Genomic DNA, 13,835 nt, shown 5'->3' with positions numbered 1-13,835 from the left:
ACATCCTTCTTTCCTTTGTGCACAACTCCGATCAAGGCGATACCATACAACCCACTATAGGGACTCCTACACCAAATGGTCTGAGGTGCAGTTGGGACTTCTTACCAGGGAGATCCCCTGACATGTTGGTGGGTCCAGCATCATCAACACCACCCCAGAGGAGGAGTAGGGTGTCAAACACCCTTCCACAAGAAAAACATTGTTACCACAAATTGTAGACTCACCACCCTCAAGTCTTTAAGCAAAAAACCACCAACCATCACTACAAATTGCAGACCCACCACTCTTAGGAACTCTCAGAAAAATAATCAACACCATCACAGCAATAGCTAAAGACCACACCCTCCATTGTAAGCCAAACAAAAGCTAGCAGTATGAGAAGTTCAGGATGATGAGGGGAGGAGAATGCCTTACCCTCGCCTCTCTACTCCAATATACTCCACCACCACAACTATAACAACATGCATGTATTTAAGAGTCTGGGCTGTAGGTTGGCCAAGGCATGCGAGATAACCTCCGCGCACCAGGACATTCCTATAATGGAAAAGTGGGTGTTAAAACCTTGTTCCTCAATTGATAACCTCAAAGTTGAGGAGATTTTAATCAATATTTTAATAACAAAGGATGTCATGAAATCAATCGTGTATTTTTTTTATGTTAAATTAAGGTTCAAAATGTTTTCAAGGTTCTATAATAATTTTACAATGTTTAATGACACATGGATGAGATGTTTGCCTCCCCCCAAAGGAGCTTCTCAATATTGATGCTGAGTATCCCATGCAAAACTACACAAAGTATCCAAGAGACCCGATAGTGGGAAGGGAAAACTGTAACTTGATCTTAAAAATAAATTTACAAGCTTTCCCCTTCAAAGTGATCTAGGGAGTCCAAAACTAATAGCCCTTTCTAACTAGCCTTCAGTGTATATTTATACAAAGTTATATGACTCTTCACCTTCAATGAATTTTCAACTTTTCTCATGACTTTTCAATTATCCTCGTGACTTTTCAACTTCTCTCATATATAATTTCTATTTTACTTTTAATTCTATTTCTATTTAATTTACATAATTACATGAATATTCAAGATAATAAAACAAACCTCCTTTATGACACTAATTCCAAAATAGACAAAGGTGAGGCTTGAAATTGTAATTCTTGAGTTAGGTAAGCATGCCATGCTTTGTAATCGGTAGTTATGGATAAGAGTTCGCTCAATATCATATTTTCATAGGTGATATCACTCTTGAAAGAACCAAACACTATAATTTTCATATCTGATTGTACTCAGTGGAATAGTGTGGTGAGCATTGTGTACAACTTTCTTCGTTTCACCACAATTTCCATATTAACTTCCCTAATAGGCTGAAGGTCCCTTTGAATGATAGCTAGTTTTTGTCCATCTATCATCTCCTAAATTTCTGATTGGATGTCTTTCTCTACCCTTATTTCCCCATGTGCTCCAATGGGGACTATTTTGTGAGACCTGATAGGAAGTTCTACCATGTTATGATGTTGTTGATAATTGCTCAGTATTCTGACTACATATTTCCCAAATTTCTCTTGGGATTGGATAACCAACCTAGCTTCTGCCTTATCCATTTCCTTTCCTATCTCATCCTTTCTTGGTAAATCAACTAGTGCAATAGGATACTTTGTGTTCCATTCATACATTATGTCCACAATAGTTGAGGCTTCCTTTAGTAGTGTACCTTTTTTCTTGAGAGGATTTTGAATGGCCATAAGAATGGAGGCTATCCTCTGATGTGTGAACATTTATTTGTACAATTGCTTCATAATATCTTATAGCACTTTGTTTTCCTCTAGTGCTACTCCTCAAAAATCACCCTCATTAGAGCTTGAGGCTTAGAAAGTTTGATTCTCTTTATGAAGCCTCTCATTCTCTTGTTGTGAATTAGTCAGGTTTTCCAGATCTTTGACCTTATTTAGTAGATGCTTGATGTTTCTTTCCATAACAGTGGAGAAAGTTGATCCTTTTGAAGTTATTACTATAGGATTGTCCATAGTATCTAACACTATATATTGTTCACTAGTCACTAAGATTGGCATTTCCAGTTCTCGAGCTAACTACCTGCGTCTTTCTTGAACAATTTTGCTAGAGCCATGATGAAACCTGAAGTTTGCAAGGTATAAAACTTGACTTTCTTCACTAGCTGAGATTCTCATCTCTCCAAGTGGAAGGTGTCCTCTGGTGAGTGGTACAAGACCTGGGGAAACAAGCCCAACATCCATGATAGAGTAAATATAACTTGATATTCCTTATCAACCTACTCTTTTTATTGGGTTTCCTCTTGTGCCTTTTTATCGACTATATATTTTGTTAGTCTTTCCTCTTCTTATTTTCTTTAATCTTCTTCTTGTTCCTCCCCCCTATTAATTTCTTCTTCTTGTTTCCTTTTTTCTTCCTCCTGCTTCTTTTTCTTTTCTTCTACTTGTTTACTCCTTTCCTCTTCTTGTTTCCCTCCTCTTCTCATTTTACCTTTTGTTCTACTTTTACTTTTTTCTCCCTCTCTTTCATCACTGCTTCCTTTTCTCTTTCCTCCTTTTGGGAAACCTTATTTTCTTTGGAATATTTTTCATTGTATGACTCTTCATTGATAGGTTCAACTCCATTTGTGGGTTGGCAACTGTTGTCCTTCTTCTATGCCTCTACAACTATTGCAGCATTATAATTTTTTTTGATCTTTTCTTCCTCTTCATAAATGCTTAATATATATGGCCAATTAAAGTTTGCCTACTTATAATGATCCATTGCAATGCCTCTAAGTTCATATCTATGGAAACCATGCTCACGACATCTGAGGCATCCAAATTAGTGGCTTCAACTTTTGCGTCTTTATATATTTTTATAAAATATGTGCCCACATAGATTAGAAAAGCAAGCCATGGTGCTTTCATTATCCAGACTGTAATGCCTCCAAGTCCCATTATCAATTGACATGCTACCTCCTGTAGGATCACTTTGTAAGTGACAAATACAGGAAGTTGATACGGAGGTTTTTGAGATTCCAATACTCTAGTGTATGTAGCATCTACTAGTGTGAACTAATCAACTACAATGTTTCCTTATCTAAATTGGACATGTAAGGTGACTCAATGTCAAAGAGAATGTGGTACAAGGGAGAGATAAATCGTTTAGTTGTCTCATGATAAAGTTCCCTGTAACTAGTTTCCCATAAATTCTTGCAATATATTTGCATAGACAATACATCTAGAGAGAAGGTCCATCTCATAAGTCAAATTAAAACCTCAAGCATACACCATTTAGAAAATATGATGCCATGTAGAATTGAAGTTTTCTCCATACAAATAGATTTTGAGCTTTTTCTACTCTTATATGAATGGAAGTGGCTAGGATTTTTTCCTAATTAAACATGCTTCCTCCTTGGGTGTAGATATATATTAATGGTACCCAAGCTTCCTCAAATGTCTCTGCATGATGTCTACCATACAATTGGCAACACATTGTGTTGCTACTCCCAACTGATATGCTTTCCTTAAGAACTTGGATCTTGTAAGAGAAATAAAAAACATTAACATGACATCATTTCATAATTTCATATTTTGTTTTTCTTACCCAACACTTCCTCCTCCTTTTAAAAGACTAAAAGTAATAAACCTAAAACAACTAAAACTCTAAATGTTAGCATTGACATGACATCATTTCATAACTACATGTTTTGTTTTTGTTTTTCATACCTCAACACTTCTTCCTCTTAAAAGACTAAAAGTAATAAACCTAAAACAACTGAAAATCTAAATCTTAACTCGATGGGTCCATGGAGAAATAAAAAGCACATCATTTCATAGTTTCATGTTTTGTTTTTCTTACCTCAGCGCGGGGCGTTATAAGAAGTTATACATAGTTACGATACACGGTGTAAGCCTACTCTTTGAGTTTACGGGGTAAAATCACCAATTTAAGCTGAAGTCACAAACTATACGTTTCTTGACCGGAATACTATAGAATCTACTCACCATAAGGGTGCGGTGTGTCCTAAACGAACGAGATTCCACCTTCATAATACAAATTTCTAATAACTGTAACGTTCACGTTTCAAACTGAAGAAATGAGATTCCAATTTCAGAATACAAAGAAAATACAAATCGGTAATAATTGCAACGTTAAATGGTTCATTCTCTCGGTGGAAGGTATCGCTCTCTGGACAAAAGGAGCTGTTGTAAGCTTCCAAGTTCCGCCGTTCGTTGCGTCGACCGACAGAACAATAGTGGGAAAGTCATAGAGTGAATCCAAATCCAAACTAATATATATTTTATTACTATAAATATTTTTTTTCAAACCTAATCATAAGGGAGTTGTCTATAATGCGACTTTTTGGAGATTCCGGTGACGGAATCCGGCGGAAGAAATTGAGGTTAAATCTTGATTTGTTGCAGTTAAAATGGTTTTTTAACTGCATATTTGGATTCAGCACTCTGAAAAACCCCTGCGACGCTTTCATTGTCTAGAAACTAGCTATCAAACTTGCGATTCCAATAAATTCCTGCCGGATTTCGACCGGAAAAACCCGCCGGAAAGACTTTCAAAAAGTCGCGTTATAGACAACTGCAATCATAAGTGAGCGAGTGAGAAGAAAATATTGGGAAAGTGCGCGGAGCCATGTGCAGTGAGAATAAAATATTGGGAAAGTGCGCAGTATAAAGAAACATTAAGTCAATCCAGACCCAATTTAATATAACACGACCGAGGTTTCAATTTATCAGCGACTGACACGTTTCTGTTTTAGCCTAAACACTCAAACCAATTCTTCCACAACATGTAGAAGGAATCCTCCGCCTGTGTTTTCATTATTTCAATAATCCTCCTCCTTCATGGAAGCAGATTATATTTTATTGTTCCATGCCCTCGCCAGACTTATTCAGCTTTCATTTTGCATTTCTCAAGTAATTACTCAACAACTTTTTAGCCTGCGTCGGCTGCCCCAACAACACGTTTAGGTGGCAACCTTGACTTTCCAATGTAAGGTTAGCTTAAGCCTTCTGAGTATTTTCTGAGTATCTTCCCACCCCTGCTTCATGTTCTTTAAAAGGATATGATCTCTCCCCTTCATTTCCCACACCTCATTAAGAAACCCAAGTTAGGCATTTACAGTTCACTGCTTCATCTAGATTGCGGCCTGCAATAAACAATGAGATCAGATCAAGATGTTTGTGTGACTGGAGCAGGGGGATTCATTGCCTCGTGGGTGGTCAAGAAACTCCTCAGCAAAGGCTATTCTGTCAGGGGGGCAGTACGTGGCAATCCCGGTAGGTTATATTTACTACTTTCACCAACATAATCTTGATTAGGTTCGCCCATAACTAGGTTCACTGTGAATTGATCCCAGGACCTCCTCGTAACAGCCACTTGTTTTTTTTCAATGACATAATTGTGTGTAAACTCTGTTTAGTTTGAATGGAATGGATTCTAACTATTTCAAGATTGAAATACAGAGGATGGCAAGTATGAGCATCTGAGAGAACTGGAAGGGGCGAAAGAGAGACTGCAGATTGTGAAACCTGATATTCTCGATTACCAGAGCTTAGTCACAGTTATTCGAGGATGTCATGGTGTTTTTCACATGGCTTGCCTTCTCAACGATGACCCTGTAATTATTATTTCTCCTCTCATATATACATATCATATCATCTCTTATATTCATATTTCTTTCTTGGGTTTTCAAATTTATGAATGCACATATTGAATATTTGTGTTGTCAATCTTTTTTTTCATTTAGAGAAACTATGTTTTTTTCAATTGAAACGACAGAGGTTTAGGGTTGAACATTATGAGGGAAACATAAGATGTTCGTCCCCAGGTGGAGCTTCCACTCGAAACTGGTCATTTTAATCAAGATACAGAGTTTCTCTGAAACTGGTCATTTTAATCAAGATACACAGTTTCTCTGTCAAAAAGCAAATTGATGATCCACCCGACAGTACAGATGAAATATTGTTTATAATGATGCAGAATCAGGTGATAGAGCCAGCGGTAAAAGGAACGAGAAATGTTATGGAGGCGTGCGCAGAAATGGGGGTGAAGCGCGTAGTATTTACATCTTCTATCAGTGCGGTGTACATGAACCCTCACAGAGACCCTCTCGCCATTGTCGATGACGATTGCTGGAGCGATCTGGACTACTGCATACACACCAATGTATTCATTACTTTGGCTTTAACAACACATCTAAATATAAATTCTATGTAGATACTGGTGGAATCCCATGGGCTAATTTGTTTCTTGGTGTGGCTCATTGCAGAACTGGTATTGTTATGCAAAGACGTTGGCAGAGAAATCTGCTTGGGAGATTGCTGAGAGAAGGAATTTGGATATGGTAGTCATCAATCCATGTCTGGTTCTAAGCCCACTGTTGCAATCCACCATGAACGCCAGCACTGCTCATATTATGAAATATTTGACAGGTGGGTAATGTTAGACATGTTGGAATGTTAATTCCAACTGCAAGTTGCAGGCGGACGTGGGCAACATCGGGCGCCATCTCAGCAGCGAAACGGATCATGTGTTTTCCGGCCGCCTGAAACATATCGCGCCAACCTTCTGGCAACAGAATATTCCGGCAAAGGGCTCCGATGCGATTTGGTGAAGACGCGTGGCTCTCACCTGACATCAGCATCTCTGACATATCGGGAGGTAAAGCTCAGCATTAAACTGCCTTCCGATATCAATCTCCATCGTCCGATCTAGTTGCGTGTTGTCAGCCGTCGATCCTTGAAGGTGCACGGGCCTGCGTCAATTTAATTTTGCGTGGAGTAAACGACTTTTGTGTTGACTGCCGGATGGATGAACTTATGGTTTTTAATGCTATTCGTATTGTTTGGTGGAGGCCCGTTTTAAATGGTCATGGGCGTATAGTCTTATATATTTTTTATATATGTGATATATATTGTAGTATAATGGTAACGTGCAACAGTTTTATGTAATGTGCCTACTCACCGTGGTGGCTGCGTGTGATGTATTTTTTAATGTAGAACAGGGCGTGCTGTAGTCGTTATTTTAGTTGTGCCTGCATGCAAAAAAAAAAAAGGTGTAATGTTATTTTTTTGTTGTGGCGTATTGTGGCTGCGGCAGCAGCGTATAGCGTGTGTAGTTTTGTGCATTGTGCATACGCACTATGCATTTTGTATGTTTTTAAGCTATTGTGGCAGCGTTAGTGTTGTTGCTGTGTGAGTTGTTTTTTTTGTGTGATGCTCATTGAGGCTGCGTACTGTATGCGCAAGAGAGAGCAAGGGAAAAGAATGTAATGGAGTAGTGGCTGCGCAGAGCTTCAGCAAGTTTTGTGTGGTATTGTATTGAAAGCACAGCAGTGCATAAATGAAAAATGAGGGGAGCGCACATGAAGCAGGTGAAAACATTGCACAGTAGTGCATAGATTTTATTAATGAAATTGGATTTGCATTGAGATGCAAAAAGAAAAGAACGCATAAGTTTTTATGTAATGTGAAAATCCAGGAATGTAAAAAAAAGGGATTTCACTCATATGTAAATGTAAAAATATTTTACAGCAGTATGTGTAAAATGTTTTTCACAGCAGTGAATGTAAAATGGGTTTTACAGTAGTAAACCCAGCACAGTGAACTCTCAGGTGGAGAGAAAAGACAGAGTTTTTGTTTTGATGGGTAAATGTAAGTTTTGGTAAATCCCTCTCAGCAAAGAGGATGAATGTTGTTTCAGGCTTTATATTTTATTGAATGGAATGATTTTTATGGCTGTGTAATAGACTGTTGAGTCATTTTGTTTTTAAAGCTTTCCTGTGCACAAAAGATCCTGGAACAGTGGAAACAGAGCATTGGCTCTGTGGTGTTTGTTTGTCTGGTTTTGGTATTTTTCCCCGCTCGAAAATACCCAACAGTGGTATCAGAGGTGGTCCAAGCTCTTTGATGGTGACAGAGCAGGTTCAGGCTCTTTGAAGTGTCAAGGAAGCTGAAGGAAAGACTCTTGTTGCAGCAGCAGTAAAGCTTCTCCAGCAGTGTGAAGATTCAGCAAAAAGATTCAGGTATTTCTCAGTTTTTTTTGTGTATAGTTGCTGAAGACAATCAGGTATTTTAAAAGAAAACACAGTCAAGTATTTAAAGCCTAGTTAAGAATGGCAAGGTCAAAGAAGAAAGCCTCCAAGCCTGCTAAAAATGTGTCTCCCTCCCCTACTAAACTAGAAGGCAATCCATTAGAATACATTCTATTTGAAACCCCAAAGTTTGATGGAAACTTTGATGTATGGGAAATAAGGATGAGGGCCTTCCTAATGTTTGAGGGAATTGAAGTCTGGGAGTCAGTGATTGATGATAGCAAGATGGATAAAGAATCCATGGAGTATGATGCACAAGCAGCAAAGACTATCTTGGATGGACTCCCTGATTCTGTGAAGAGGAATCTAGGAAAATATACATCAGCAAAGGATATATGGGACAGACTGCATGACCTTCATGCAAAGGGAGCACTGACCATGACAATGAGTCAAGAAGAACCCATCATAGAAGTTGAGAATGAAAAGCTTGACCTCATCAAGCTTCAAGTAAAAGAAAGGGATGAAGAGCTTACAAAGCTTAAGAATTTAATTGATAAAAGCAAAAGGAAGCATCATGAAGAAGTCATATCTATGACAAATCAGCTGAATAGTGCAAAGAAGCAGGCAGATGCCTTGACAAGTCAACTTGAACAAAGACACAAGAGAATGAATAAGCTTGTGGAAGAGATTGGACAGTACAAGGTAGAGGTCTCCTCCCTTAAGTCCGAACTACAAGAAGCCAAGAAGCAGGCACAAGGAGCTGAAAAGAAAGTGAAGAGCAGTCAAGCAAAAGATGAAGAAATCTCCAAAATGAAGACTGATATTATCTCCTTCAAAATAGTAGCAGCTGAAGCTACTCGTAGCAAGAAAGAAACTGAGGGACAACTTACAAAGAAAAATAATGAATGTGAAAAGTTAGAAGAAGAGATTGTCCTCCTCAGAAAAAAGGTTGAAGGGATGAACAAGATCATGAAGAGCTCTCAAGCATTGGATGACATGCTCAACTATCACAGATCTCCATTTGATAAATCAGGACTTGGGTATGTAGGTGAACTCTCAAACAAGGATGAGGATGCTTTAAGCAAAGGAGATGTGAAGAAGCCAGAAAGAGATGGTGATGCTCCTAGTTCCAGCAAAGGCAAGGAGAAAAATGAAGGCAGCAATAGAAGGAATCCTGCTCCAAGTAGAAAACCAGCTCCAAGAAGAAATGTAGCTGATGGCAAAAAGGCAAGAGGCAATGGTGATCATCAAAGGATCTCAAAGCAGCAAGGCTTCAGAAGTACATCAAGGAAACCTCCATCTTCCAGGTACCAAAGTTCATTTTATGGTTATTGTTATGCTTGTTCAAACTTTGGTCATATGGCAAAAGATTGTAGAGCATTTCATGGAGATAGATGTTGTGGTCTACGACAACCTCCAAGAAACAATTTTAGAAGAAATCATGAAATGTTATTCATGAAAAATGTAGAATGTTTTAAGTGTCATAACATTGGGCATATGGCACGTGAATGTAACTTAACATGGGCTCCTATGCAAGCTAGACCCATGCAAAAGAAGAAAGTTACACAAGTATGGAGAAGGAAGGAAAGGCAATCTGAAAGCCCCTTGAACTCCCCAGTGGATCTAAATTTATTTTGAGAAGAGTCTGCTGAAAGAAGATAAAGCATACACTAAAGGGGAGCTTGAATTTTTTTTGTTGTTTGCTGAACTGTATTAACAGTCATTTGTTGATGGAGGATGTATTGCAGCGCAGCAGTTGCAAATGAAATCTTTGTTAATCCCTCTGAAAGGTAATATGCAGCAGTGATGAAATCAACAATGTTTTTGCTTTGTTTTTATGCAATATGCACAGAAATGCATAAAGAAGAAAAGATGGCAGCGCTGAAATGTAAAGAGCAGCAGCGAGATAAGAGAAAAATGCAAAGCATGGAGACCCTCACAGCAGTGGGAAGATAGAATACAAAACAGCAGTTTGGAATTTTTTTTTTGGAGCAAATGGATTAGAATGAACAGCAGTTTGAAATTTTTTTTGTGGTGCACATGCATTGAAATGCATAGCAATGGAAGGTAGTTTCCCTTCTATGTAAAGTGAGAGAATATACTCACAGTAGAATGAGTGTAATGCACAGCAGATGAAATGTTTTGTATTGGGAATGAAAATGCAAAGCAATGAGAAGAAAATGAGAAGAAGGCAAAACGCAGCAGAGCGTAAATGCCCAGTGGCTGAGAATGCAATGAAATTTTTGTTACACAGCAGTAAAAAAAATGTAATTTTTTTTATGCAATGCAACATGCAAAGAAATGCATAAAGAAATAAATGGACAGCAGATTTTTAATGCACACTGGATGTATAAGAATGTGTGTGGTAGCAGAAAGCCAAAGGAATTGCACAGCAATGCATTGTGTAAAAAAAAATTTTGAATGAAGACTAAGATTGTGTGAAGCAAGGGTGCATAAGAAAAGGCAGCAGCCCGTGTTATTTTTTTTGTGTGGAGAATGAAGTGCCAAGAGTATGGGCACAGCAGTATGATGAAACAAAAGGCAGCGACAGTGCAAATTGCAGAGGCAACGCAGCAGCAAATAAAAACCCAGGGATGACAGTCTATGGTTATGGGTATGGACAGCAGTGAATATGGAAAATGCAGCAGCAAGAAGTTATGGACAGCAGCATGATGGCAAGAAGGAGAAGCACACAGCAATGCAAATAAGAAAATGCAGCAGCAAGAAGTTATGGGCAGCAGCAAGAAGTAATGGACAGCAACACATGTAAAATAAATTTTTTTTACAGCAGTAAATGTAAGTGCAGTGAGTGTGTTGTTTGCATCTGAAATGCAAGTGTAGACACAGCAGTGTGGGGTAGACGCAGTAAAGAAGATGGCACAACAGTGCAGCAGAGAATATGCAGCAGCATAAAAGAACATTGTAATGAGTTTGCACACACAGCAGTGCAATGATTGTTTGTTTTGGAACTGCATTTGAAGCGGTCATTTGGTGAATCCCTCTGTCAAGAGGATGATGCTTTTCAGCATAGTCACAGGTGAATCCCTCTGTTAAGAGGAAGGTGCTCTTCAGCACATTATTATGGTGAATCCCTCAGTCAAGAGGAAGGTGCTCTTCAGCACATTGTTATGGTGAATCCCTCTGTCATGAGGAAGGTGCTCTTAAGCACAGTTTCAGGTTAATCCCTCTATTAAGAGGAAGACAACTTTGTTGTTTTTGGAACTGCATCAGAAGCAGTTGGTGAATCCCTCTATGTGAGGAAGATATTTTTTTCTAACAGCAGTGTTGGGGAATCCCTCCATGTGAGAAAGTGCTTGGGTAAGATTGAACGCCCAGCAGTTGAAATTAAAGGGGAGTGTTGGAATGTTAATTCCAACTGCAAGTTGCAGGCGGACGTGGGCAGCATCGGGCGCCATCTCAGCAGCGAAACGGATCATGTGTTTTCCGGCCGCCTGAAACATATCGCGCCAACCTTCCGGCAACAGAATATTCCGGCAAAGGGCTCCGATGCGATTTGGTGAAGACGCATGGCTCTCACCTGACATCAGCATCTCTGACATATCGGGAGGTAAAGCTCAGCATTAAACTGCCTTCCGATATCAATCTCCATCGTCCGATCTGGTTGCGTGTTGTCAGCCGTCGATCCTTGAAGGTGCACGGGCCTGCGTCAATTTAATTTTGCGTGGAGTAAACGACTTTTGTGTTGACCTCCGGATGGATGAACTTATGGTTTTTAATGCTATTCGTATTGTTTGGTGGAGGCCCGTTTTAAATGGTCATGGGCGTATAGTCTTATATATTTTTTATATATGTGATATATATTGTAGTATAATGGTAACGTGCAGCGGTTTTATGTAATGTGCCTACTCACCGTGGTGGCTGCGTGTGATGTATTTTTTAATGTAGAACAGGGCGTGCTGTAGTCGTTATTTTAGTTGTGCCTGCGTGCAAAAAAAAAAAAAAAGGTGTAATGTTATTTTTTTGTTGTGGCGTATTGTGGCTGCGGCAGCAGCGTATAGCGTGTGTAGTTTTGTGCATTGTGCATACGCACTATGCATTTTGTATGTTTTTAAGCTATTGTGGCAGCGTTAGTGTTGTTGCTGTGTGAGTTGTTTTTTTTGTGTGATGCTCATTGAGGCTGCATACTGTATGTGCAAGAGAGAGCAAGGGAAAAGAATGTAATGGAGTAGTGGCTGCGCAGAGCTTCAGCAAGTTTTGTGTGGTATTGTATTGAAAGCACAGCAGTGCATAAATGAAAAATGAGGGGAGCGCACATGAAGCAGGTGAAAACATTGCACAGTAGTGCATAGATTTTATTAATGAAATTGGATTTGCATTGAGATGCAAAAAGAAAAGAACGCATAAGTTTTTATGTAATGTGAAAATCCAGGAATGTAAAAAAAAGGGATTTCACTCAGATGTAAATGTAAAAATATTTTACAGCAGTATGTGTAAAATGTTTTTCACAACAATAAATGTAAAATGGGTTTTACAACAGTAAACCCAGCACAGTGAACTCTCAGGTAGAGAGAAAAGACAGAGTTTTTGTTTTGATGGGTAAATGTAAGTTTTGGTAAATCCCTCTCAGCAAAGAGGATGAATGTTGTTTCAGGCTTTATATTTTATTGAATGGAATGATTTTTATCGCTGTGTAATAGACTGTTGAGTCATTTTGTTTTTAAAGCTTTCCTGTGCACAAAAGATCCTGGAACAGTGGAAACAGAGCATTGGCTCTGTGGTGTTTGTTTCTCTGGTTTTGGTATTTTTCCCCACTCGAAAATACCCAACAAGACATGGCTGGTTAGCTACATATTTAATGGAATACCAGTGATTTAATAGGAGAACAATGGATGAAACTCAGGGTCAGCGAAGACGTACGCGAACTTAACTCAGGCATATGTGGACGTGAGGGACATGGCAGATGCTCACATTTTAGTTTATGAGACACGTTCAGCTGGTGGCCAAAGATATGTGTGCGCAGAATGTAGCCTCCACCGAGGAGAACTCGTCGACATGCTGGCAAAACTGTGCCCGCGCTGTCCAGTGCCTAACAAGTACGTGCTTTCAAAGAAAATTGTGTGGTGTTTTTATTCTTGAACTTTTTAATATTTAGGTTATTGTTGTTTAACGTAGGTTGATTGCAAGTTTTTGAAATATCTGAAATTTGAGAATGTAGAGAAAGTTAATTGTTCCGTCTTTCATACGACGATGATTCTAAAATGTTCCTAAACTTTACAATCAACTTAACAATACCCTTCAGATTCACTGTGGTTAAACTATCCACCCCTCACAATTCTTTAAAATAATCCATATATATATTATATATAAAAGTTTCTGTTTAATTCTCTGCAACCTCGTGAATACTTGCAGATGTTCAGACGAGATAAATCCAAGGAAGCAGCCATACAAGTTTTCCAATGGGAAAATCAGAGATCTGGGCCTCTCCTTCACGCCAATAGACAAGTCTTTGGCTGATACGGTGGCCAGTTTACAGGAGAGGGGCTTTCTTCACTATCTCTGACGACCTCACAACACCGAGGAGGCCGTGGACTGACATTATAAGTCCAAGTGTCTTGGCAGATCGAATGTATACCGAGTTTGGTGGTCGATCAAATCAAATATATCAACATGTAAACCTTTTGCAACTCTACGCCTTCATGGATCAATTTAGAACCATGGTACTTGTCTTCTAAGAACAAATATCTTAATATTAAAGATCTCATTAACTTAGATCCATGGTACTTGTCTTCTTATTTATATGGAAAATATATGATACGTCGTTATCACTGCA

At 38.9% G+C, this 13,835-nt stretch overlaps 1 protein-coding gene across 1 annotated transcript; it reads left to right on the top strand.

Annotated features, from left to right (window-relative positions):
- The first annotated feature begins 4,916 nt into the window (after positions 1 to 4,916).
- LOC149161909 (cinnamoyl-CoA reductase 1-like) lies at positions 4,917 to 13,582 on the top strand. Its single transcript, XM_089435587.1, has 6 exons — positions 4,917 to 5,288; positions 5,475 to 5,629; positions 5,992 to 6,177; positions 6,281 to 6,443; positions 12,906 to 13,098; positions 13,415 to 13,582. The coding sequence occupies exons 1-6, from the start codon at positions 5,171 to 5,173 to the stop codon at positions 13,563 to 13,565; spliced, it is 966 nt and encodes a 321-aa protein (XP_089291713.1). The 5' UTR covers positions 4,917 to 5,170; the 3' UTR covers positions 13,566 to 13,582.
- Positions 13,583 to 13,835: the final 253 nt, after the last annotated feature.

The sequence above is a fragment of the Pinus tabuliformis genome, chromosome 5_2 (assembly GCF_031772625.1).
Source record: "Pinus tabuliformis cultivar Carrire ecotype Pingquan chromosome 5_2, CPIR1, whole genome shotgun sequence".
Taxonomy (NCBI): domain Eukaryota; kingdom Viridiplantae; phylum Streptophyta; class Pinopsida; order Pinales; family Pinaceae; genus Pinus; species Pinus tabuliformis.
The sequence above is the reverse complement of the archived record's forward strand: the minus strand, read 5'-3'. Positions and strand labels throughout refer to the sequence as shown.

Coding starts and splice junctions, on each gene's coding strand:
- LOC149161909 (XM_089435587.1), top strand. CDS start 5,171: ATGAGATCAGATCAAGATGTTTGTGTGACTGGAGCAGGGGGATTCATT. Junction 6,444..12,905: donor TATTATGAAATATTTGACAG/GTGGGTAATGTT, acceptor GATGAAACTCAG/GGTCAGCGAAGACGTACGCG. Junction 13,099..13,414: donor CGCTGTCCAGTGCCTAACAA/GTACGTGCTTTC, acceptor GAATACTTGCAG/ATGTTCAGACGAGATAAATC.